Source organism: Corylus avellana, chromosome ca10 (assembly GCF_901000735.1).
Source record: "Corylus avellana chromosome ca10, CavTom2PMs-1.0".
NCBI lineage: Eukaryota > Viridiplantae > Streptophyta > Magnoliopsida > Fagales > Betulaceae > Corylus > Corylus avellana.
This window is the reverse complement of record NC_081550.1, coordinates 9,881,353-9,907,872: the sequence shown is the minus strand read 5'-3', so window position 1 is coordinate 9,907,872 and position 26,520 is coordinate 9,881,353. Positions and strand designations below refer to the sequence as shown.

General features: G+C 34.4%; 1 protein-coding gene across 1 annotated transcript; it reads left to right on the top strand.

The window, feature by feature from the left end:
* Positions 1 to 2,932: 2,932 nt before the first annotated feature.
* On the top strand, positions 2,933 to 8,373 carry LOC132163536 (L-ascorbate oxidase-like). Its single transcript, XM_059573854.1, has 5 exons — positions 2,933 to 3,317; positions 3,453 to 3,545; positions 3,674 to 3,886; positions 4,586 to 4,780; positions 7,297 to 8,373. Exons 1-5 carry the CDS (start codon positions 3,039 to 3,041, stop codon positions 8,251 to 8,253), a joined length of 1,737 nt encoding a protein of 578 aa, XP_059429837.1. The 5' UTR covers positions 2,933 to 3,038; the 3' UTR covers positions 8,254 to 8,373.
* Positions 8,374 to 26,520: the final 18,147 nt, after the last annotated feature.

Genomic DNA, 26,520 nt, shown 5'->3' with positions numbered 1-26,520 from the left:
TTGTAGGATTGACAGTCTTATAACAATTTATTAAATATACAACCACAACGTTAAAAAGATGAAATTATGGATGTAAAATTAGAATTTAAGATAAAATTCAAAAATTGTGACAAAGTGATTACTTTTTCTGTTCCTCTTTAAACTTCTTTCCATAAACAAAGTCATTTTGTCACAAGTAAGACTCAAAGATATGTAAGGTAAATAAAACATTCACACAATTTACAATAAATACATTTGGAGAAACTTCATTTTGACTCCATGAACTTTCATCCGATTTTACAAATTCTCCTTAAACTTTTAAATCTCTCATTTTAGACCTCTGAACTTTCAATTACTCTTAATTAGAACATTTCCGTTAATTTTAGCAGTTAAAAATATTAAAAAAAAGATCAAAATGTCATTGATTTTTATTTTTTTTAAATAAAAAAATATTTTGAAAGTTAAAATTTTATATAAAATTCAGGGATATAAACATAATGTAACGTTTAAAATCTGACGAAAAAGTTTACATTAAGAATAATTAAAAGTTCAGAGGTTCAAAATGAGATATTTGAAAGCTCAGGAGTTTATAAAATTTCCTAAAAGTTTGTGGGGGCAAAGTCAAATTTTTCCAATAAATTTTGTTTTTTTGTTTTTTTAGATGTGTTCTGTAACTAGTACTCGTAAAGAGTCAGGTGCTCAGAAATGGCACAAGCTTCGATCTCTCAATTATATTCACGCTTTTTACTTTGGTAATTTTTACATTCCTATAATATTTTCCTTGTAGACATAAGAATTTTCTTGATTTACGTACTGTCAGAATCTTTCTTGTTTATAAAATTCTTAGATGTGTTTTTTGTTGATTAATTCCATGTTTGTTTCGGCATCACTATCGAGAAAGAAAAACATCTCTTCATTTCAAATAAAAGTAGGCCTAATTAGATCTCCATATATATGGTTGTCAGAAAACAAAGGTAAAAGTAAAAGAAAATCAATTTAAGTCAAAAGCTCAAGCTGAGTGGAAACAATTGTTTTTTTTTTTTTTTTTTTCTTAAATCCCAATTATAGAATACTTGATTTATTTCAATAATCTTCTCTATTCCTGCATTTTCTCAGCAGCCAGGACAGCATTAAGGGAAGAATTAAGCAACCACAACAAATGATAAATAGCTTTTTTGAAGCATTTTTCTCCCTCACTACTTCATACCTCTCTTGGAGTAATAGTAGAAAGTTACAAGAGCATTATTTTTCAGATTGGATACCTCCACAAGAAGAAAATGCCTACCAAAATTTTATTAGCTATTTTGTAATAGCGTTGTTGTAATATTCAAGTAATATTAGATTTTTAGATAAATATTATATTAATGCTGTAGTAATGCTTATATTAAAACATCTGGTAACGCTACATAGCCGTAAGATATCAGCACTGAGATCTCAATAAGAGCCCATGGCCAATAAAATCTTAGAAAGAGTAATAGAGATTATGTTATATTATTTTATTACATCTAGCCGTAAATAGAGAGGAATCCTTTATGGTTTTTTTTTTTTTTTGTTGACATGTTCACTCAAGAGATGGAGGCGATTCGAACTAGTGACCTTTGCTTCATGATTTTTTTTTTTTTAATGAAAAAGGAAAATGAAATATTTTTTTTATTACCTAGAAAAATTAAAATAATAGCAACTAACATCCATTTTTTAAATAGCCTGATGAAGTTTAAAGTGATATATGTGTCAAAAATGCAACTTTTTTTTAATTATATTCCTATAATACCCTTATTCCCTCGATTGCAAGAGGGTGCGCGGTTTCAGCCAATTAAGCTATCTCTCTTGGGGATGAATAAAGAGGAATCCTAAAAGCATTAGTTTTTTTTTCCTAAAAAATTATTGTGTTTTTTTTTTTTTAATGAAAAATGAAAATGATTTTTTTTTTTGTTACCTAGAAAAATTAAAATAATAGCAACTAACATCCATTTTTTAAATAGCCCGATGAAGTTTAAAGTAATGCATGTGTCAAAAATGCCACTTTTTTTTTTATTTTTTATTTTTTATTTTTTATTTTTTATTTTTTATATTCCTATAATACCCTTATTCCTTTAAAAACTAAACTAAAAAATTAATAAAATAAAAAACTAAAAAAAGAAAATTAAGTTCTTATTTTTTAGTTTAATATATTTATATTTTTTATTAAAAGTGATACATGTCGCCATTTTATTAGCGTTAACGTGACATCTAACAAAATTCGTCAAATATTTTAAAATATATGGACTAAATTTTTTGATAGCCCTTACTATCCAGTTATATATGGTATAAACCAGTTTCTTTGTGGCGTCCAATAATAGATCGATACGTCAGTGGGAACACAAAAACACATTAAGATTGAAACACCAAATAAATTCATATTCTCATCCAACCTATAAACAAAAAAAAAACCATTTTCTCCACCGTTAATTAGGTGAAGATTGAAATGATGGCATCAGACACAATTTCTCAACAATATCGAAAACATATTCATAAACGCATATTGTCAATTAAATAGTAGTTTAAGGAGAGTATAGACTTTTCCCTATATATATAGTTATATTGTTTCAAATGGTAAAGTTATCTATCTTCTGTAACCATTTTGATGCACATCAACTTCTAAACATAACGTTAACCTTTTAAAATTTAAGAGACTTTGCATCAAACATTATCTACTCGTTTACTTGAAATGAGACGAATGAAAATTGGGTTGGTGCCAAAAAAAAACCAAAAAAAAAAAAAAGAGAAAAAAGGATTTTAATCAAATAGCGGAAATGAGTGGTTAAAATAGAAAGTAAATGTATGTATTTTTTTTTTGTTTAAAAAAAAAAAAAAATGCTCCTACGGAATCTGATCCTCTAACAAGGATTTTTGTTGTTGTTGGTGTTTCTAGTACGTGATGGCCAAAAGTGTATTTTACAATTATATATATGGAATCAATACTGCAATAGTTCCATCACCATTAACACAAAGCTTTCCAAGGCTACAAATACATTTGCTAGCCTTGAAACCTCTTCAACTCGATCTCTCTTCAGCAGAAAATGGGCATAACAAATCCGGGGGGTTTTCGGGCACTCATAATTTGGTCCATTTTCTTATATTTTAGTCGGCTGTGTGTTGGTGCTAAGACCAGGCACTTCAAATGGGAAGTGGAGTACTTGTTCTGGTCTCCGGATTGCATCGAGAATGTGGTGATGGGGATCAATGGTCAGTTTCCCGGCCCCACCATCAGAGCAAAAGCCGGAGACACCATTGTTGTTGAACTCACTAACAAGCTCTCCACTGAGGGTGTTGTCATTCACTGGCATGGAATCCGACAGGTTTTGTTTTGTTTTGTTTTGTTTTGCTTTGTTGCTCTCCTTCTTCTTAATTCTCTAGAATCTCTTTTTTGTTCACATTTCTCTCTCTTTCTCTAACATGATTAATTTCTGGTGAATATTCTTGCTTGTTTCCAGTTTGGAACTCCTTGGGCAGATGGAACTGCATCCATTTCACAGTGTGCTACCAACCCTGGAGAAACCTTTCATTACAGGTTCAAAGTTGATAGGGTAAAATATCTCTATCTCGTTAAAGCCCGATTTAATCGGGCTTTTAGTTCTATTATCATATTACCACTTTAAACTGATACAAATAAATAAATTTAATATTTAATAAAACAGTTTTATTATGCATGCAGGCGGGAACATACTTTTATCACGGTCACCTTGGCATGCAGAGGTCGGCAGGGTTGTATGGGTCTCTCATAGTGGATGTGGCAGAAGGAGAGAAAGAGCCATTCCATTATGACGGCGAATTCGACCTTTTGTTGAGTGATTGGTGGCACAAAAGTGTTCATGAGCAAGAAGTTGGCCTCTCCTCTAACCCATTTCGTTGGATTGGTGAACCACAGGTTTCTTGTTTTTTTTTTTTTTTTTTTTTTCTTGCTTCATTGGTTGATACCGTTGATTGATAGCTACAATTATCGTAGTAAATTACATGTTTTTTTAAAGTTCATCTTTATTAAAATACGTGAAATAATATTAAGAAATCACAATGATTTGAGATGAGAAAATTACATGTCCCCAGTACTTCAATGCTGCCAAGTCACATGCATGTGCTGCTGCTTCTTCCTCATCATATATATGCCCCATAAAATATATCCTATATATAGCAAAATTTATTTAAAAAGAAAAAAAAATGGAACAATATTTAAAAAATAAAGCTTTTTTCGAGCTTTTTAATTTCCTCCCACATTTATTTGATATGAACGGATTAATTAACATATTCTTAATAACATATGAATACGTAATTTCAAAAAAAAAAAAAATTGAAATTTAATAGTAAATAATATTAGGGTTTGCTCAAATCGGAAATGCAAGCAAAAGTTTCAAAACCCCACAGAAAGAGACTCGTAAATAAATACACCATATAACAACGTACGAAGCAGGTGGTCTATCGTTATCTGCTTTACCCAAAAACATGAAAAGAAGAAAAGTAAATAGTAAATAGTAAATAGTAAATAAGAGAGAGTAAAGAATTATTTATTCTATTTATTTTACTTTTGCTTTTTTACTTTATTTTTATACATTGGATGCTTGTGGGCCTGCAGAGCTTGCTGATGAACGGCAGAGGGCAGTACAACTGTTCCCTGGCAGCGCAGTTTAGCAACTCCTCCGCCACCCAGTGCAAATTGAGAGGAACCGAACAATGCGCACCGAAGATCCTCCACGTCCTTCCAAACAAGACCTACAGGATCAGAATTGCCAGTACCACTGCCTTAGCTTCCCTCAACTTGGCCATTGGGGTAATTATTTATATTATTTACCATTGCATGCCATCTCTTTTATTGGTTTTTTTAGTCATTTTCGCTAGGGTTAGTTAACGGTTGAATTATCTGAGAAATGAAAGTTTTTGAAAGTTTAAACGGTTAAATTGAGAGTTTTTAAAATTTGAGAAGTCATCTCAAAATGTATAGTAGTTCAAGGGTCTAAAATAAAATTTTTTCTATTTTTTTTTTAGTAATACTATTTAGTAAACTCTCACACAACTATAATTATATAATAATAAAAATCAACATTTGAATCAACAAGGTCTTATAAAAAAAAAAATTAGTAACTAGTATATATTCACTGTGTGAACACACACACACACACATATATATATATATATATATATATTGCGACGTTCACTCTGTTCTTGTCTACTTGATTTTTCACTGGTATTAATATGAGCTACTAGTTCTAACACACTACTACATCATTATAGTTACATGACAGTCATACGAGAGTTGTTAAATATCATTTCTCAATTTTCTCTTTATGAGTGAATAAGATTATTATTTTTATTTTTTATTTTTTATTTTTTTATGTATTGTTGAACTACAATAGCCAAATTCTTAGTCAAACAAACTAGCTGGTCGGATGGAGAAAAATTAAAAAAATATAAAAAGTAGAGAAAGTAAGTTTTGAATAATTTAGTTTACGGATCGGTCATTTCATTGTCACACTCAAAAACTAGTTGACAAGTTGTCGATGGAAAAAGAAATGGTTCTTCTCTTTCACTTTTTCTTTACATAATGGGTAATGAATATTATTAGTGAGGAAGAAATGAAAGAAAAGAAATCATTGGATTCCCATGTGAGAGGGATCGCTGCTGGCAGCACGACATTGGTTACAGAGAACATGTGATAGAAGTTGACCGGCATGATGCCCATGTCATTCGCATCATACACATTTGCATTATCAAATGACCACCTTTTCTTTTTTAATCATGCAGTGTTTCAGTGTATGTCCCAACTTCCAACCCACCCCCACTTCGAAAAGAATCGCGCGCGCGCACACACATATATATATAAAAAGCTTTTAAAATATTTGACAATTAGCAGCGTCTGTTTGTCTGTTTTTATTTTATTTTGTGGGAGTGGGGTGATAATGGAGTTGGTGGGGAAATTGACCATTTTTTATAAAGTTTTTTATTTTATTTTTTTTAAAATTAGGTCAAATGAAATTTTTTTTCAATTTAGTTTATAAAAGTAATATTTTTTTTTTATTACATATGAGATACATATGTCTATCTTATATGTTTAATAGATACATATCATTTTTAGAGACTAATTAGGTTAAAGAAAATCCCCTCAACCCAGTTTAAAGAAAAATTTTGTCATTTACATTTTACATGTCTGAAAATTCTAATTTAAACAAGTAATCATAATATATTTATACATGTTTGTCTAAATTATATATATTGGATTTTTATCGTAAAATATATAATATTTTTTTTGATAATGTAAAATATAGGAGAAAATTCACTTTAGTCCTGAAGTTTCATAAGTTTTTTAATTTGAATTCCAAAATTTAAAAATTGGTAATGTACTTCTTAATATTTCAAAAAATTTTAATTTAGATCTTCTGTTACTAATTTCTGTCTAATTGGACAGAAATTAAAAAAAAAAATTATTAAGAGCAATTACGTAATTTTATAAATTTCTGTTCAATTTGACAAAAATTAGTGACAAAGGATCTACATTAAAATTTTTTAAAATATTAAAAAACTATATTACTAATTTTTAAATATTAAAATTTAAATTAAAAAACTCATAAAATGTATATATATTTGGGTGCGGGTGTGGGGGTGCATGCGACGTGCGTGGCTTCTTTACGACTTTAGTGGCATCATCTCAAAACATGTCAGGCTGTCGGCCTCTGATTTTTGCATTGTCTTCGTGCCTTGTCCTTTCTTTTTTTTTAGTGAAAGTCTTGTCCTTTCAATGCTCTTACTATTATGGAAACTTCGCTTACAATTTTTTCTTTTAAAAATAAAAAAAATTAAAAAGTTATAATATTTTAAAATGTTGAAATGGAAACCTTACTATAAAAGTTTGGGGTTAAATCAAAAGGTTAATAACAGAAATTTCATCTAAATTAGTTTGAAAAAAAAAAAAATTCAACTTATTATTATAAGTAACAAGTGTCATTTGACTCATTTCTCACATATTTTTTTTAATATTTTAACAATTATTTATTAACATTACACTAATATAAGGATTGAGATCCGTTCATAAAATTTCAACCGTGTATGTCATATAAACGTCTAAAACAAATTATATTTCAGAATTTAATAAGAAAGTTACCTTATTAAGAATCGAACCATTAATTTTAAAAATTAAAAAATGTTAAATTACATTTAAGTTCAAAAGAAATTTGTGTGGAAAGGTTAATAAGTGAAATGTAGTTTTGAGATATTACTGTAAATCCTCATCCAAATTTATCAAAATTTATCAGCTGGAATTGATGTTTATTAATATGTTTGGTTTCTTTATAGAATCACAAAATGGTGGTGGTGGAAGCCGACGGGAATTATCTCCAGCCGTTCGCCGTCGATGACTTGGACATATACTCCGGCGAGAGCTACTCGGTCCTCATAACCACAAACCAAGACCCTTCAAAGAACTATTGGCTTTCCATTGGCGTAAGAGGAAGGAGTCCGGCGACACCTCCCGGCCTGACCATCCTAAATTACAAACCAACCTCCGCCTCAAAGCTCCCTCCATCTCCACCGCCGGTTACACCACGATGGAACGATTACGCCCACAGCAAAACTTTCTCCAACAAAATCCTTGCTCTCATGGGGTCCCCCAAACCTCCGACAAAACACGACCGTCGGATCTTCCTCCTCAACACCCAAAACAAGATCAATGGATTTACCAAGTGGGCGATAAACAACGTCTCCTTAACACTCCCAGCCACCCCTTATTTGGGATCCATAAAATTCGGCCTGAAAAACGCTTTCGACCAGAAGACCCCACCGGAGAAATTCGCCGACAACTACGACGTCATGATACCGCCGATAAATCCGAACACGAGTTCCGGCAGCGGCGCCTACATTATCGGGCTGAACACGACGGTGGACGTGATTCTCCAGAACGCGAATGCGTTGAGCGACAACGTGAGCGAGATCCACCCGTGGCATTTGCATGGCCATGATTTTTGGGTGCTCGGATACGGCGAAGGGAAATTCTCGGAAAAGGATGAGAAGAAGCTGAACCTGAAGAATCCGCCGCTGAGGAATACGGCGGTTATATTCCCGTACGGATGGACGGCTTTGAGGTTTGTGGCGGATAATCCGGGGGCGTGGGCATTCCATTGCCACATTGAGCCCCATTTGCATATGGGGATGGGGGTGGTGTTTGCTGAAGGAATTCATCGTGTGGACAAGATACCTCGGGAGGCGATTGCATGCGGTTTGACGGCTAAGATGTTCCTGGGCAACAAAAACTGAGAATGCACTTTAATTTATATTATAATATATTAATATGTAACGCAGAGTATGAAACGCAGAGTTTTAGTGTTTCATAAGAAGTTTTCGCTAAAAGAAATAATAAAGTGTGGTTTATGGTAATTTAGTTTAAGTACGTATTTTCTATGATCATAATTTGTAAAATGGTCACTTAAGTGCAACTAGTTAACAAATCTAAATTGTCCTCAAGGAGTAGCCCAATTGGCTGGGGACCACGCCTTATGAAGCGGAAGTTACTAGTTTAAATCATTCATCTCCCTCTTACGTGAACATGTCACAAAAAAAAAAAAAAAAGTTAACAAATCTAAATCCATAATCCCAAATTATTTGGACATTATTATAAGTTATCTTATAGTCTTCATTTTAACCTCATGCCAATAAGTTTCAATCTAGTCACTTTTTCAATAACTGCAGCATTATATGGTTGTAGGCAACATACTAAAGTAGCCAACACTAAAATTTCAATTTTGTAACATTGTCAAATGTCACAAAGGGGATAAATAAGTCATTAACAATGACCAATAGGGCTTACACTTTGGGGAAGCATGAATCGATCGATTCATGCACCTCCATTGTCAATCGAACATGCACATGCAGTATAAAATTCATGTTACGGTGGAGTTTTTTTTTTTTTTTTTTTCTTCAGAATAACGTATGTCTAAACTTACATATCTTAGGGTTTATTTGGGAGTACGTTGTTTTTAAAAAATAATCTGCGTTTTTAAACCAAATCGCAATTTTTGAGTGTTTGAAATTGCGATTTTAAAAATGTAAATTTTAAAATTGTGGAAAAATTCACGATTTTTATAAGCTGACTAGAGGGTACTTATTTGAAAAAAAATGTAAATTTAAACCAAAATCACGATTTCGCTTAAAAAAATATTTGGCACAATATTTACCTATTTTCGAGCATGAATGAAAAAAATTCCATTATACCCACCTAAAATATATTAAAACCATTTTTTTCTCTTTTTTTTCTTCATCCTCTCTCCGCCCTTGCATCCTCTAACCACCCATTTGCTGTTTCTCGTGTCATTGTATTTCATCCTTTTAATATTTTCTTTTTCACCATAGAACTCTTTTGCTTTTGTAAAACTCTCTACCGTTTGATGTTTATGGTATTTGATGTTGTTTTCAGTGGTTTCGTGGTTTTTGTGCCTTTTTTTATATGCGTTTATGGTGTTTGCTACGGTTTCTATGAATAAAAGTTTTGATTTTTTTTTTCTTTTAAAATTATATTTAGATTATAGTGCACATCACATTACTGTGCACTGATATGCAATCCATCACGTAGTGATGGATCACTGTGCAGTGCTCAACATGTACAGTAACTTCTTCTTCTTTTTTCGCACAATGTACAGTAAATTTTTTTTGGATGGATCACTGTGCAGTACTCAACGTGTACAGTAACTTCTTCTTTTCGCACAATGTACAGTAAGGTTTTTTGGGATGGATCACTGTGCACTGTGTAGTGCTCAACGTATATAGTAACGTCTTCTTTTTTTTTCGCACAGTGTACAGTAAGGTTTTTTGGAACGGATCACTGTGCACTGTGCAGTGCTCAACGTGTACAGTAACTTCTTCTTTTTTTCGCACTGTGTACAATAAGGTTTTTTCGGGGATAGGCTTTTTTTGGGATCACTGTGTAGTGCACAGTGACCTTTTTTATTATTATTATTATTTTTAAAAAAAACATAAATGACGGATCACACTGCATAGTGATCCGTCATTTACCTTTTTTTTTTTTTTGTGTGTGATTTATCAAGTACTAATTTAAATTATTGGTGAATTATTTAACAGTTAAATTTCATAAACATTATTAGTTTAATTTGATGAATTGTTATTCTATTTTCTATTATATGTCATTGTGGATTATGTCTCAAGAAAAAAAAAGAAAAAAAGAAAGAAAAAACACAAAAACAAAACAAAAAAGCATATAGAAATAAGTAATATAGCAAAATATAATGCCTAAGTAGAAAACTCAAAGTTAATGTTAAATTATAAGTCATACTTTTGTTTGCAAATGTGTTAAAAATGGAGGCTTTATAGACAATGTTAGTTATTTTACTGTTATAAATAAATGTCTTTATTGGTAATTTGGCCATAAAACTGCAATTATATGTTAATGTTATCCAAACACTCGATTGATAAAAATAAAAGTATTTTTTAACATATTTTACCAAACGCCTGTGCGATTTTAAAAAGTAGCAATTTTGAAAACGCAATTTTTAAAATTGCACTTATTGAAATCACACTCCCAAACTGGCACTAAGTGTAAATGCTACTCAAGTGCCTAACTTGAGTATTCCATTTGCTCGCCAATTCAACTGTCAAATTAAGGTCTCGCATTTGGCTAATCGCTAGCTACATGAATTGTGGATTATCTTGTCAATTTTCAAAATATCCATTTTTTTTATAAGAAAAAAAAAATAAAACAAAAAATTGTAAAAGGTTCAAGCATTTATTTTTTTACCAAAAAAAGGAAAAAAAAAAAAGAAAAGAAAAAAAAGAGAGCATGCAATTTTTTTTTTTATATATATATCAAATGAGCATTTTGATAATTTTTGCAAAATTTAATGGAAAAATCCTAATGGGATAGGGTAATTGAAAGTTTGATATCCTTAATTGAGAGTTTTTAAACTTTGGGGAAAAAGTGTCAAAGCAAGTGAGTTTAGGAGGATTTTTTTGAAGTTTACACTTAATTTTTTTTTTTAGAAAAAGAAAAAAGATAAGGCGGATTTTAATATAGGAAAATCATATATAAAATCCTTAGGTCAACGCGCTTTTATTAAAAACTCTCTGGGTTTTTTTTTTTTTGGAAATTTAGTTCTTGGGTCACTCGAAACTACTAGAAACTCCCTACCGTCAATTTTTGTTAACTGCCGTTATTTAAGTTAAACGAACCGTTTCACTTAAGTCCACCTTAGTCGAATTTTTGTATCCTACGTGTTTACATTGGACACATAGGATATAAAACTCACCTTTTTGGATCATCCAAAATGGTGAGTTTGGCTTAAACTTGAGGGCATCTTTTTTGAAACCCATCACTTGCATATGGTCACAAAAAAAAAAAAAACCCAGATACACCTCAAACGCCAAACCCATTGACGCAGAACCCACCGACGCAGACGCCACCGCCGCAGAACTCGCCGATGACAGAAGCACCGGCGACAGAACCCACCGGCGACAGAGGCCATCGGTGACAGTACCCATCGGTTAAATCACTCATTCCAGCGTCACTTTTCCGGCTAGGTTTTCGTCAAATCACAATATTTTGAATCGGAAAAATCTGGTTTCGACGAAGGTATTTTCCGGAATTTCTTTGTGGGTTTTGTGGATTGACTGAAATGGAAGCCTTTAATAGTTGTTTTTTGAATTTTTTTGTTGTGTTGGAAGCTTTTGGTCGAAACCCCATCCCCAAGCTTTTTTGTCAAACATCTGTCGGATTACTACATACACCTTTGAGAGCTTGTATTGGAATATTGTGTATAATTTATTACACTTTTGAGCGAACATTATTGTTGATTGGCAGTAGGTGTGGTCCACCTTAGTTGTGGTCCTGGAATGAGACAATTGTTTTTCGTGTGCACTGACAAGTTGGTCAAGGGGGATTTTTTCATCTGTATAACTATTTATTTTATTTTTTTGCTTCTCTACTCAAATGGTGGATTGCCGAGGACATGAAAATAGGAATTCTTTGTGCATAGTATACGCCAGTTTCATCATTCTACAATTGAGCAATATTATATACATGGTTGGATGTTACGACTAATTTCTTCTTATTGCATGTTTGATTACACTGCATATTTGCATGTTTGTAGGGAGCCGCCTATGCTCATATACCATCTCTAGCTACTACACTAACAACTTAGTATTGTTTAGATTACAAATTGAGCAGTACTATTTCTGCAGGGGAATCACATTTTAAACAATGTGATTATCTTTTGTTTAGGGTTTATGGTACTTTTTTTTTTTTTTCCAGTATTATTTAGATTACAAATTGAAGTGAGAATAACTTTTTGGCAAGCTTGATTTTATTTTTCTTTTATGAGCTTGATTATTCTCTCACATGTCAGTTATATATTGTTAGGTTCATATTATAAGATGAACAGGAGGAAGAAAGATTTCGGGGAAGGAGACAATGAAAGCGAATTCTACGGTGGGAAGATGAAAAAGGTTTGTGAATTTTATTTAGTGAAACCCATTAGGGAACTGTGATTACTTCTAATAATTGTGGGTTTCACTGTAAAATGAACAGTCAATGTCGTCGGCATCTATAATATCATCGGTCAAAGAGGATATGGAACCTATGCAGTGTAGGTGCGGACTTACAAGCCCAATTATAACATCCACTACTATAAAAAATCTTGGGAGGCGATTCTATGGGTGTGCTATGTATGACCGTAAAAAGGTATTTGAATTTGGATAATTTGGTTTTAAGAAATAGTTATTACTTCGTGCTTGTTCGTACTTATCAGATTTTTTTTGTGCAATTACAGAAAGTTGGCCAATGTCGTTTTTTCCAATGGTATGATGAAGAAACCTGAGCTCGCGGAAGGGATGTCCTACCTGGGCTGTATAAACAAGTTCATTCCCTGAAAGGTGAAGTGTCATTACTTAGGGGCAAACTAAAGATCCAAACATATATGTTGGTTTTTTTGTTGGTGATTTGTGTACTGTTGATTTGTCTAAGGTTGATGGGCCATTGAGGCATGGGAAGGAGGCAATTAGATTATTATGAGTGGAATAGACTATCTATTTTGTTGTTGTCAAGGATATTGTTTACTCAGCTATGTTGTCCACAACAATATATGGTTATGGCTTCTATGTAACAACTATTTTCATGCATTGAATGTTGGCTGATTACTTTTATGGAACAACTATTTCCATGCATTAGTTTTATTCGTATGCGGCAATTTATGATTATTTGTATGTTGCTTTTAAGTTTGAAATATTGAACCCTACAGTAGAATTTGCAAGCAGAATTAATTTTTTCCATCCACTAATACAATCCGGAATTGGTAATTGCCATGACCAAATTCCAAAATGTAATTCAATAACTAACAGTGCACGTTTAATGCTTCATGAACAACATTCAAGTTAACAAGCACATAAAGTCCCAAAATGAATCCCCCAATTGTTTTTTTATATTACAAACTAGAAACAAAAAAAACCGACATATAACTTGATTATGAAATGGGTATGTGGGAAAAAGGCAAAAGGAAGAGATCTGGTAAGTGAAAAATGTGATCATTGCGTGGCACCACTTCCTCAGCTTCTTAATACACGTGTAGCCCTACGTGTACTACCATGATGTGATGATTCTGCTACTGTGGATCTTCCATGCCATAAACTCGAGCTGCATATCCATGCATGTACTTGTCCATCTTGTAATAATCATCCAAATAATCCTCTGGTTTTTGTTTATGCATGTAAATTGCAGCACAAGCATGTGAGCAAGGGATCCCACTCACCTGCCATCTTCCACATGTGCATGTGCGATGATCTAACAGAACTAAATGCCGTGGCTCGTAAATGTGATCGATCTCAAACTCCAACTCATTCTGCCATCGACTAATACAATTCCTTGCATCACTTTTTGACCTCTCTAATTTTTTCTAGATCTTTGGGCATACTATGTAGTGTGTCAACCGGATTCTATTCCTTTTCTGCTGGAAGCGTGCCATTATTTGCAGACGAATTTCTTCAAGCATAGTCAGTATAGGCTTAATCCTAGTTTCCTTAATCCACGCGTTAAAGCTCTCAGCTAAGTTGTTTAATAACATATCACTTTTGGTTTGGCAGCTGAAAGCATGTCTAGACCATGATACCTTAGGTACACCACTAAGGTAATCGTGTGCACCTTTCTTCATTGACAATATATTCTGCATGTGATGGTCAAATGCATAAGCATTGGTTGTACGTGCAGCCCCCCACAACTCATCCTTCATAGCTTTCCCTGTGTAGCCTTTCGCTTTGAGGTTCGCATGTAGGTGCCGAACACAAAAGCGATGCTCAGCATGTGGCAACACAACCTCAACTGCAGTTCCAAGCCCCTACACATATAAATTTATGTTAAATTATATGTAATAATATAAAGAAATAAAATAACACAATAAGAACATAAATAGTATATTACACCAAATACCTTCTGTCTGTCAGACATTATAGTCCAACCAAGTCCACCTTCTAGCCCGCATAAGGCCTCCAATAAAATGGCAATAAGCCACTGCCATGAATCTCTTGACTCTGCCTCAGCCACAGAAATTGCAATGGGGAACATGTCGTCATTGTCATCCTTGCCTATGGCACACAACAATTGCCCCCCATATCCCCCCTTCAGATGACAAGCATCTAAACAAATTATGAGCCGACAACCATGTCTGAACCCCTTCTTGCATGCATCAAAACAAATATACATCCTCTGAAAGAATGCTCCATCTCTATGTACAAAAGCACTACTACCAGGGTTGGTGCTGAGTATTGCTAATGCGTATCTCCATGTGAGGCGATATTGCTTAGAGTGCCTACCAAAAAGTTGATGCAATGCCTCCCTCTTCGCTCTATAGCAACGATCAATAGGAACATCTACGTTAAGGTCTCTCTTCACCCTCTGTTTCAATGCATATGGTGTCCATGTGGGATCATCCTTGAAGTCCCTCTTATAAGTACGAACAAGATACTCAACATCGCATCTGGAGTTTTCGTACTGATTACCACAAATATGAACAAAATAATAAGTCTTAATTTGAAAACAAGTCCTAGTAGCATCAGTAGAGGCATGAATCCTCCATGAGCAATGCTCTACTTTACAAACTGCACTGACGCTACTCATGTCATTGTGCTTGTAGTTGTAATCAAACTCATTCTGCATAGCATGCGTCTTCAGTGCCATCTTGAAGGAATGTGAATCTGCAAATTGATCCCCAAGCTTAAACGTCACTGGAATCTTTAAGTCATGCTTCAGATTGAACTATCTATACCGCTTCCTTTTTTTTCCAACCTCGCCAGCATCACTATCTTGCAAACTTGCAAGACCATCACTTTCATCATCAGATTCCTCATCCCCAAAATCGGCTTCTTTATCACCTATGTTAATGTCAACTTTTTCTCACCATTTGGACGTCACATCCTTCTCTTTATTGACCTCAGCAGCATTATAGAAAAGGTCCTTATCCTTGCCATCAGTTGCTTCGAAGTCAGTCAACAGCTCCTTGATGACTTGATCAATATTCTCTTCCACTTTCTTCTTCCGTGGCCTACCACCATGTCCATTTTTTTTTGTACCAGTTTTGGGCACGGTGTCCGCACCAACATTAAGATTGTCTTTCTTGTCTTGCAAAACTTGTTGAGCAACCCGTGTTCTTCTTCTTCTATGTACTGAAAAAATATATATATATAAAAATTAAAAGAAAAAGGAAAAATTATAGTTTACCCCCTAAAGTTGACAGCGTTTTTCAATTCGAACATCAAAGTTTCAATTTTTGCAATCCACCCCCACAAAGTTTCAATTTTTTTCAATTCGACCAATATTATTCCAAAATTCCCATATTGCCCCTGATTTTTTTTTTTTTTTTTTTTTTTATGAAAAAAAAAATAAAAAATTGGGGGTGCAAAAATGGGTAGATGGGCAAAGGGGTGGGCCTGAATTTTTTTTCTTAATTTTTTATAAAAAATAAAAAAATAAAAATTAGGGACAATATGGGAAGTTTTTGATACAATTGGTCAAATTGCAAAAATTTGGAACTTTGGGGGGGGGGGGGATTGCAAAAATTGAAACTTTGATGTTCGAATTGAAAAACACTGTCAACTTTAGGAGGGTAAACTGTAATTTTTACAAATAAAAAACAAAAAACAAAAGGATCAACAACCACAACAATTCACAAATGATTGATTATATTATAACACAATATAATAATTGTGATAACATAAAGTTAGTTGCTGGTGAATATTATTTCTAAAAAAAAAAAAAAACTAATAAGAGTCCAACTCAATGTCAATTTGTATGTACCTCATCGGGTGGTGGTCGGTTGCCCACTTGCTTTCATGGATGGCGTAACAAAACGGGCAGCCTTAGTTTTAACTCGTGGGCTTTTGAAATGTCTTGATTGAGAATTTCCACCTTCTCTAGCTTGTCCTTGTACATCTCCATCTTCATGTGCATCATTAGATATGTCCTCCATCCCTAAAAGAAATAATCAAATTTGTTGATAGTCATTCGGGGAGGGAAAGCTAAGTGCTCTCATGGTATATTATTTGAAAAAAAATAAACAAATAAGAAATAAGTATACTACCTTCAGCCCTAGGTATTTCATCCACCCCGTCACCACCTTCTCCATCTCCATCATGACGGGCAGCCCTAGGTATCTCACCCACCCCGCCACCACCTTCTCCATGTTGTCTTTCAACAGCTTCAAGAAATAAATGCTCATCTACCATTATAACATTGTCCACCATATGTTCAACATATAAATGAACATCTGTTGATCTGTAATCAGCCACAATGTTTACAAAATCTACAACGTCTGCATCACTATTTAAAGATATCACTTTATTATGTGAACTGTAACCGACGTTATACCAACATCTAACGTCACTCATGTATCATAAGTCACGAACCAACTCTTTGACTTCCCACATACTGAAATAGTCAACATCATAGGCTTTCACTTCATGGACGTCGCCACCAACGTATTTAAATGGGGCATAGGTCATTGTCCCACCGTGGTGCATGATTATATTGACAACCATATCTATAAACATATAAAAGAGTGTAAGAAAAAAATATTTGTCCATACAAGACAACACGAAAAACAATAATATCTATCTATTGCATGAAATGAAATGATATATATATATATATATATATATATATATATATATATATATTTTAGACTAAGAATTATACGTGCATGTTTTGGCCTCAAGATGCCCAAGTTAAGCTGATTTTGGATGTTAGGTTGACATAGTTGACAACATTCATTTGAGAAAAAAGGACAAAACATAATAATAATAATAAACATATACTTTTGCACATGCATGTTATAGGTGCAAAGTGCACTTTTCGCCCATTGTTATATGTAGAAAGATCAACAAATGCATACAATACACTCATAAATATGTCTAATAGAACTATTACACAAAAATTACATTTCCAAAAGAGTGTTTATAATCAAAACATTGTATGGATCTTCGTATAGACATTACACAAGCATCAACCCAAGTCGTCCATTTGGAATAGATTAATTATTTTGGATTATGGGGATCTCATTTTGTGTTGAGAGGGATACATTTGACTAATTGTATCTCATGAGAGTTTCGGCCTTGCTTATGTACCTCTTGGATTCTCCTCTTCACATGGCCTAGTCATTATGCAGTTTATTATTACATATTACATATTATGCAGTTTATTATACACCGGTATTATACAGGGAAAGCCCCACTCAAATTAAAATAACAGATAAATTAAACACCAAATTTGACTTCTCAAAATTCAGAACATTCAAACCCTTCTAGAATGAGCACGGTGAGTTGTATATTGAGTATGGTGAGTTGTACATTAAACGGAAGGAAATTAAGCCCCACAGAAAAAATTGATAGAATGCCTTCTGCCTAACACGACAAAACAATAATTGACCAACTTGCCAGTGCACACGAAAAAACAATTGTCTCATTCCAGGACCACAACCAAGGTGGACCACACCCACTGCCAATCAATAATAATGTTGGCTCAAAAGTGCAATAAATTATACACAATATTCCAATACAAGCTCTCAAAGGTGTATATAATAATCCGACAGATGTTTGACAAGAAAGCTTGGGGATGGGGTTTCGACCAAAAGCTTCCAACATAACAAAAAAATTCAAAAAACAACTATTAAAGGCTTCCATTTCAGTCAATCAACAAAACCCACAAAGAAATTTCGGAAAATATCTTCGTCGAAACAAGATTTTTCCGATTCAAAATATTGTGATTTGACGGAAACCTAGCCGGAAAAGTGATGCCGGAATGAGTGATTTAACCGGTGGGAGCAAAACAATGATCAAAACGGCTTCCACAACTAAAAATAATGGCAAGAGGTTTTATGTGTGTGTAAATTATGTGGTAAGTTTATTGTTTATGAATTTTATTTGAACAGAAATATAATTTTTGCTATTTTAGTAATGGGTTAGACCGTAATTGTGTGATTATACAGAATGACAAAAATCATGGTTGCAATTTCTTTACATGGGTCGAACCAGACATTTGTGTGTGTTGTGATCGAGTGATGTCGATGTTGATGGAGTGGCAGCAGGATTTGAAGTCTGAAAGAGCAATGGAAGTCTTGAAATGCAAGATTGAAATTGCTCAGATCAAGTCGAAAATGGAAGTTGATGCTGCTAATTTCGCACTTAAACTTGTAAGGCAGAAGAATAAGTATAACGGCTTGCAACTAAAGTTCCAAGTGGCACTTGCATGTTGTTTGTGTGTTGTTGCAGTAATGATGTTTTATCTATTTTCTTCTAATGGACTTGCATCAAGGCTGATGTTGACCAAATGAAGAAGACAATTGAATTTGTATGTTTTTGTTGTCGTCACTTGTTAATCCAATCCAACTGCTATCAGCCTATCAAACTTGTGGTTATGTTTTATTTTGTAATGTTTTTCTGTATGAATTTTGTTGAATTTGGAATGTTTTGGAATGTTTTGGAATGCTTTGTATGAATTTTGTTGGTACAAATTAATAAGTTGTTTTTGGGATTTGTTCACAGAATTGAGTCCTCTATTAAATTTGATGTCTATCAATTTCAACAGTGGAGAATTTCACAAGTTGGGTATAAAGTTTGTAACATTTTCGTAAACTCATAATTTTACATGACAATAGCAAGTGAATAACCTATAGCAGCCAACCAAAAATTAGAGAATGCTTGTTACATAAAATATTGCATTTGGCCTGGATGCTTAACAGAGTCCAACACTCACAAACAGATTACATTATATTCTATCAAAGTTTCCAATCATGGGAAACATGCATGACAAGTTTAAAAGTGTTATAAAAGGGTATATCGTCAAAAGAAGCTCAAAAAACCTGAATATGGACACACTAATCAATAAACTTCATGGCTTCTAAGCCATGATGCAATTCCACTAAGGAACTTCTCAATGATCCAACTAGTAAACAATTTCAGCATAATAGTTAGAAAATGGTGAATCCATAAGTCACATAGTTTCTAAATGTTCCCAAAAGTATACATCTACAGCATTTTCACTTCATGCATTACAATTTACATTACAAAATATAAATACAACTTTGATGTAATTTCACTAAGGAATTTATCAATCATCCAACTAGTCAACAATTTCAGCATAATAGTTACAAAATGGTGAATCCATAAGTCACATAGTTTCTAAATGTTCCCAAAAGTATACATCTACACCATTTTCACTTCATGCATTACAATTTATATTACAAAATATAAATACAACTTTGATGCAATTCCACTAAGGAACTTGTAAGTCATCCAACTAGTCAACAATTTCAGTATAATAGTTACAAAATAGTGAATCCATAAGTCACATAGTTTCTAAATGTTCCCAAAAGTATACATCTACACCATTTTCACTTTATGCATTACAATTTACATTACAAAATATAAATACAACTTTGATGCAATTCCACTAAGGAACTTGTCAATCATCCAACTAGTCAACAATTTCAGCATAATAGTTACAAAATGGTGAATCCATAAGTCACATAGTTTCTAAATGTTCCCAAAAGTATACATCTACATCATTTTCACTTCATCCATTACAATGTTTACAAAATATAAACACAACCATTAGGCGGTCAAACACAAAAAAGTTGTCAACAACAAGTCATAGTTCTCACATTTTCTTCTTCCCTTTGCCCTTCACTACTGTGGTGGACTTCTCTTTCCCCTTATTCATTCTTCGAACATGGTCCCCAAAACCTGGCGGAGGGTTGTCAGCAGTTGTCCCCTTACCCTTCTGTATGTCAAAATATGGTGGGGCAGTTCTAAATGTTATACCACCAACTCGGGGAGGACCCCAAGAGCATACGGGTCCCCCACCTAGAATCGGGGGTGGGCCAGCAGGATCCCTAGTCAAATCAACAATAAGCTTTAGGTTGGTAGGTTGTCTCTTACTCCCAACATGCTCCCTTAACCTACCACCCTCCCTAGTCCTTGTAGCTAATCCTACAGTTGTCTTCTGTTTATGACCAAATATTGATTTAGCCTACAATATAGGTATACCATTAGGCCAGTAAAGTTGGGGTTAATATGAAAAATCACCGAATATGAAAAATGAAAAATTACTCACATTTGGTCTGTATGCATAATGTGTTGCTGCCCTGTTAGCTGTTCTGGCTTGATGGGATGAAGAAGGTACTACTCTGGCAGGCTCTGGTGCAGGCTGGGATGCAGGCTGTGATGGAGGCTCTGGTGCAAGTTGTGATGCAGGATGTGATGGAGGCTTTGGTGCATGCCCTGATGGAGTCTCTGGTGTAGGTTGTGATTGTGTGTTCACTCTTGCTCTTTTTGCACCAGCTGATTGTGTGTTAACTCTTCCCCTTTTTGCCCCAGCTGATGGTGTGTTAACTCTTCCCCTTTTTACACCTCTAAATAGTGTGTTCACTCTTGATCTTGATCTTGTGGCGGTGGTTGCTGAGGTGGCAGTGAAGATCCATCCAACTACAACAATATAGTAAATACAGCAAACTAAACCCAACACAATTGTTGACAAATATAGTCAATTAAACACTAATAAACAAATAGTAAATACATCAAACTAAACACAACACAATTGTTGACAAATATAGTCAATTAAACACTAATCAACAAATATTAAATACAGCAAACTAAACCCAACACAATTGTTGACAAATATAGTTAATTAAACACTAATCAACAAACCATAAATACAATAAACTACACAAGTGACTTACCATGTCCAAACTCCAGTCAATTGATGCATTCTCTTTGTAAAATTGTCTCGCGCGGTCCCTTCTTTCCTCATGTCGCAGCCTAGCTTCACATGATCTTTTATTGTGACCAAACTTCCGACAGTGCCCACATTGATTCTTATTTCCCCTCTTCATGATTGCACTAGGGTTTCTTAGTTCTTCAACACCCCTATTTCTGAGTTTTTTTGGTCTGCCAGGAGTTACTCTCGATTTGGGTGGCTCAATGTCAGGTTGGTCACTTCTAGGCCATTGCTCTTCACTTGGCACAAGGTAGATAATGTAGTCATAGCACTTCAAGTACATCTCCTTGCTGTAGTATGGACTTAGATAATAATTAGGGTCTCCACCTTGGTGTAAAATAGCTGAAATGGCATGAGAACATGGGATACCAGTTACATCCCATTTCCTGCAGCCACAAGTTCTACCATCCACATTTACAACAAACCTCCTCCCGAGGCACTCAACTTCAAACATACCCTGTCTAGCATATGTACAACAACAAGAACTGGCTTCATCCTCTTCCTTTTCAAGTTTTTTTCTAATCTTTGGCCCTATGGCCTCCTCCATTGAATTGATCATCTCCTTCTTCCTCACGTACCTTCTCATTCACTTGCATCTAATTCCTTCCAACATGGACAAGATTGTCTGGTCACGGAACTTTTTTATCCAAGAATTGAAGCTCTCACATGTATTGTTGTGTAAGAGGCCAGACTTGACATTTGTATTGAACCAACCCCTACACCATGTGTTGGGGTCAACTTTCTCCAAGTATGCATGGGCATCCTTGCTAGTTCTCTTTATCTCATCATCACTATGTAGAACTCTGGCTTTGTGTATGCTGTAGTAGCTTGCCATAGAAGGTCTTTCAGTAGCACACCCCGATGACCTTCACTTCTGAAATTCGTGTACAAGTGCCTAACACATGTACGATGCTCGGACTGCGGACATACTTGCTCTAGGCTTTGAACGAGGCCCTGCACAATATTTGAAAACATAATTAGTTGCATGCACTACACCAAACTCTGAATTTATATGAATAATAACTTATTCTTAATTTACCTTTTGTCGATTTGAAATAAAAGTCCATCCATGTCGAGTTGGACCAGGATCTGTAACAAGCGCCTCCAGGAACCATGTACAGCTATCTTTTGTCTCAACCTCTACCATAGCCATGTTATTGGGTACATGTTGTTGTTGGCATCCCTGCCAACAGCAACCATTAGCTGCCCCTTATACGTACCCTTTAGAAAACATGCATCAACACCAATAACGAGCCTACACCCTTCCTTAAAGTCATTCTTCATGGCTGCCAATGAAACATAAAGCTTTTGAAATCTGCAAGGTACCGCAGCCATTGGTCTCTCAACCATCAAAATCATACAACTGCCCACATTAGTGCTCCTAACCATGGAGCAATAATCCCACAAACGATGGTACTGCTGTTCTAATCTTCCATATATTGCTTCTCTTGCTTTTTTCCTTGCCCTATACAGGGAACTCACATGGACATCCACATTCCATTTGTTTTTCACCTTTTTATGCAACACATCTATGTGCATGTTTGGCTGCTCCCTAAAAGAATCCATACACCACTCAGCAATCCAAGTTGAAGTGACCATATGATTTTGGTACTTCTTAGTGCAAGTGTGTTTGGGCCTTATGGACACTAAAAGGAATGTCATCTCATTTTTCAACTACCTCTCATACACCCTATACTTGCACCTTGGGTCTTTGCAAACTATTAACAATCTTTTTAAGCTCATTTCTCTTGAATCTCAAATCCTTCCCTCTTATAATATTGTACTGTTTCACTGCTTTTCTAAATTCAGAAGCATTGTGAAATGTATTCCCTTTTATCAATGTAGAATTATTTAAATCAGTAGAATCAAACTGCACCATTTTGGTTACATCCCTCCGGGAGGGCACTGCACTATCATCACCACTATCATGTGGTGACCTAAGCTGATCACTATCATCCCTGTGTGAACTATCATCACTCTCTTCCCTCTCTTCCATCTCTTCTCCACCTCTATGTTGTCCATCACTTCCACCTACATCACTGTCTCCAGCATCATCATCCTCATCATGATCCTCATCGTCATCCTCATCATTTCCCCCAAGCTCATCATTGTCATCCCCATCAACCTCTACACCTTTATCATTTCCAACGCCCTCATCAATGTCCCTATAAGCAGGAGCACTATCCTCATCTGAGTCAAGACAGTCAATATCATCACTAAGAACTGAATCCCAGAAAGCATCCTTCCTAAACACAACTGTCCTCTCATACTCCGAATCCTCTTCATCATTGCCTTCTACAACAACATCTACTACGCCATACATTATTGTATACAACACAACAAGATCATGACCTACATGGTTTGCCACCATTTCAGTTACATTGTGGTCAGAGGACATAAGTCTTAACCCTTGTTCTAAAGGATATCCTGGTACACAGTAATAAACAAGGTCCCCAGACGTATACCCATATGTCTTACATATATCCTCTATGTCAAAAAATTTCAATTTAGAACTATCATATGGCTCGAGGTAATTACTAACATCGCCCCCAACATAATGAACCCTATGTTGCCTGTTAAAAGTACTCCCATGGTGCACCTCAAACATCATAGTGTGTGGCCCCATCATGTGTCCTGCCACATTCATTACATTGACAAGTTTAAATGTACTAACAGTAAACACTAATAGAAGGACAAAGTTCTAAATATACAATACAATGCCAACACAAAGTCATTCACAATATAAACCGGTTAGTACATTCAATTATAGTTGGAAAAGGAAAAAAGGTAAAGCAACTTTCAATTGTTTGGCTCACATCACAACCAAAAAGCAAAAAGAACCATTCAAAAAGAATGATCAAACCAACTCATTTTTCATAATCTAATATGGTAGTTTAGTTGGTCTTTATAATGTCACTTATTAAATAACTTATTCTTATTTCTTAAACTTTGTTGCTTAATCACATGAAACATTTTTTTCACAAACTCATTCATAATATAAACCGGTTAATACATTCAATTATAGTTGGAAAAGGAAAAAAAGGTAAAGCAACTTTCATTTGTTTGGCTCACATCACAACCAAAAAGCAAAAAGAACCATTCAAAAAGAATGACCAAACCAACTCCTTTTTCATAATCTAATATGGTAGTTTAGTTGGTCTTTATAATGTCACTTATTAAATAACTTATTCTTATTTCTTAAACTTTGTTGCTTAATCACATGAAACATTTTTTCACAAACTCATTCATAATATAAACCGGTTAGTACATTCAATTATAGTTGGGAAAGGAAAAAAGGTAAAGCAACTTTCAATTGTTTGGCTCACATCACAACCAAAAAGCAAAAAGAACCATTCAAAAAGAATGACCAAACCAACTCATTTTTCATAATCTAATATGGTAGTTTAGTTGGTCTTTATAATGTCACTTATTAAATAACTTATTCTTATTTCTTAAACTTTGTTGCTTAATCACATGAAACATTTTTTCACAAACTCATTCATAATATAAACTGGTTAGTACATTCAATTATAGTTGGAAAAGGAAAAAAGGTAAAGCAACTTTCAATTGTTTGGCTCACATCACAACCAAAAAGCAAATAGAACCATTCAAAAAGAATGACCAAACCGACTCCCTTTTCATAATCTAATATGGTAGTTTAGTTGGTCTTTATAATGTCACTTATTAAATAACTTATTCTTATTTCTTAAACTTTGTTGCTTAATCACATGAAACATTTTTTCACAAAATCATTTATAATATAAACAGGTTAGTACATTCAATTATAGTTGGAAAAGAAAAGAAAAAAAAGGTGAGAGGGGAATGACAATAGCATTTGCCTAAACTCAGCAACCAAATAATGCAAAAGTAATGGAAGGGGACCACGCTTATATTTAATGTATTACATTCGTAGTGCCAATCACATGTCCAACACAAGCACCAACTAGGGGACCACGCTTTAGATTAGACAAAGAAAATGGTATTTGGAGGCCACACTTCAGTCTCAGAAGACAAGATTACCAAACAATATGACAACTTTCCCACAACATTATCAGAAACCAATAACTTTCAATATCAAAAAAATGACAAGGACGAATCAGCAACCAACAACAAGTCAATGCGAAAAAAACGACAAGGACGAATCCCGCGGATGACCCACTGCAAATCGACAAAAATAGCCACACTAAAACCTCAACAAAATGCATTCTAGAAGTGTTACATGCAAAAACCCCAAATATCAAATACAAATTAATGATCAAAAACAATAAACGTCAACTACAAACCCTAAAATACAGTAACAAAACGTCAAGATACACAAAACGTAAATCGTACTTGAATATAGCAGTAACGAACTGAGTTGGACACGATTTCTTACTAAATCGACACCAAAAGTTCAAGGGTCTACTCTGGTTCGCCGACACGGAGGTGGATGGGTTCGAAAGATGACTTTTCCCTTCACATTGGAAATATCGAATGAGATTTCAGTTTTAGGTTTAATTTGGGATTTTTTTTTATGAGGATAATCTGGACATTTACCTTAGGGAGTATGAGGGTATAATGGGTAGTTCAGGTCAAAAAAGTCACGTGCACGTCACGTGTTTTGTTTTCCGTTTGGGGTTAACGATTGATTTAGATGGAGGGGTCCAAATTGAGAGCATCTGAAAGTTCAGGAGACTAAATTGAGAGATTTTGAAGTTCATGAGAGGTATTTCAAAACGGGTGAAAGTTTGGGAGTCCTTAGTAAAGTTTCTCCTTTTATATATGATTTCCTTTTAATATATCTATGTGTGCAAGCGTATGCCTTCGTTGTGTATGTATCTCAGGAAAACGCAAACTTCTATTAAGAAACTTTGAGGGAGACATTGTTTCAATTAAAAAGCTTGAGAAGGGAGCATTGCAAATCGCCAATCGCATTGTAGTTTAAGGGAGTTTGAGTGTACTACTTTTCCCTTTCTAATTTCATATATATATGCTTCGCTTTATTATTCATTAATCGCTTCTTCACCAAATTGATGCTCCAAATATGAATGGGACACTATAACCATTTTTTGTAAACCTTACCAAAGCCCTGCTTCATATTACCCTCGGCCGATTTTTCCTACTATTTGATCACCGCACCTAGGGTGTAAACTAGCCGAGTTTACGAAGTTTGTTCTCAAAGCTTGCCTGCTTAGTTTTACCGAAGCTCGAGCTCATACGAGCCAAAATCAAGTCGAAATAATAATGAATTGAAATAAAATACGAAATGGCTCTTATATTTAATG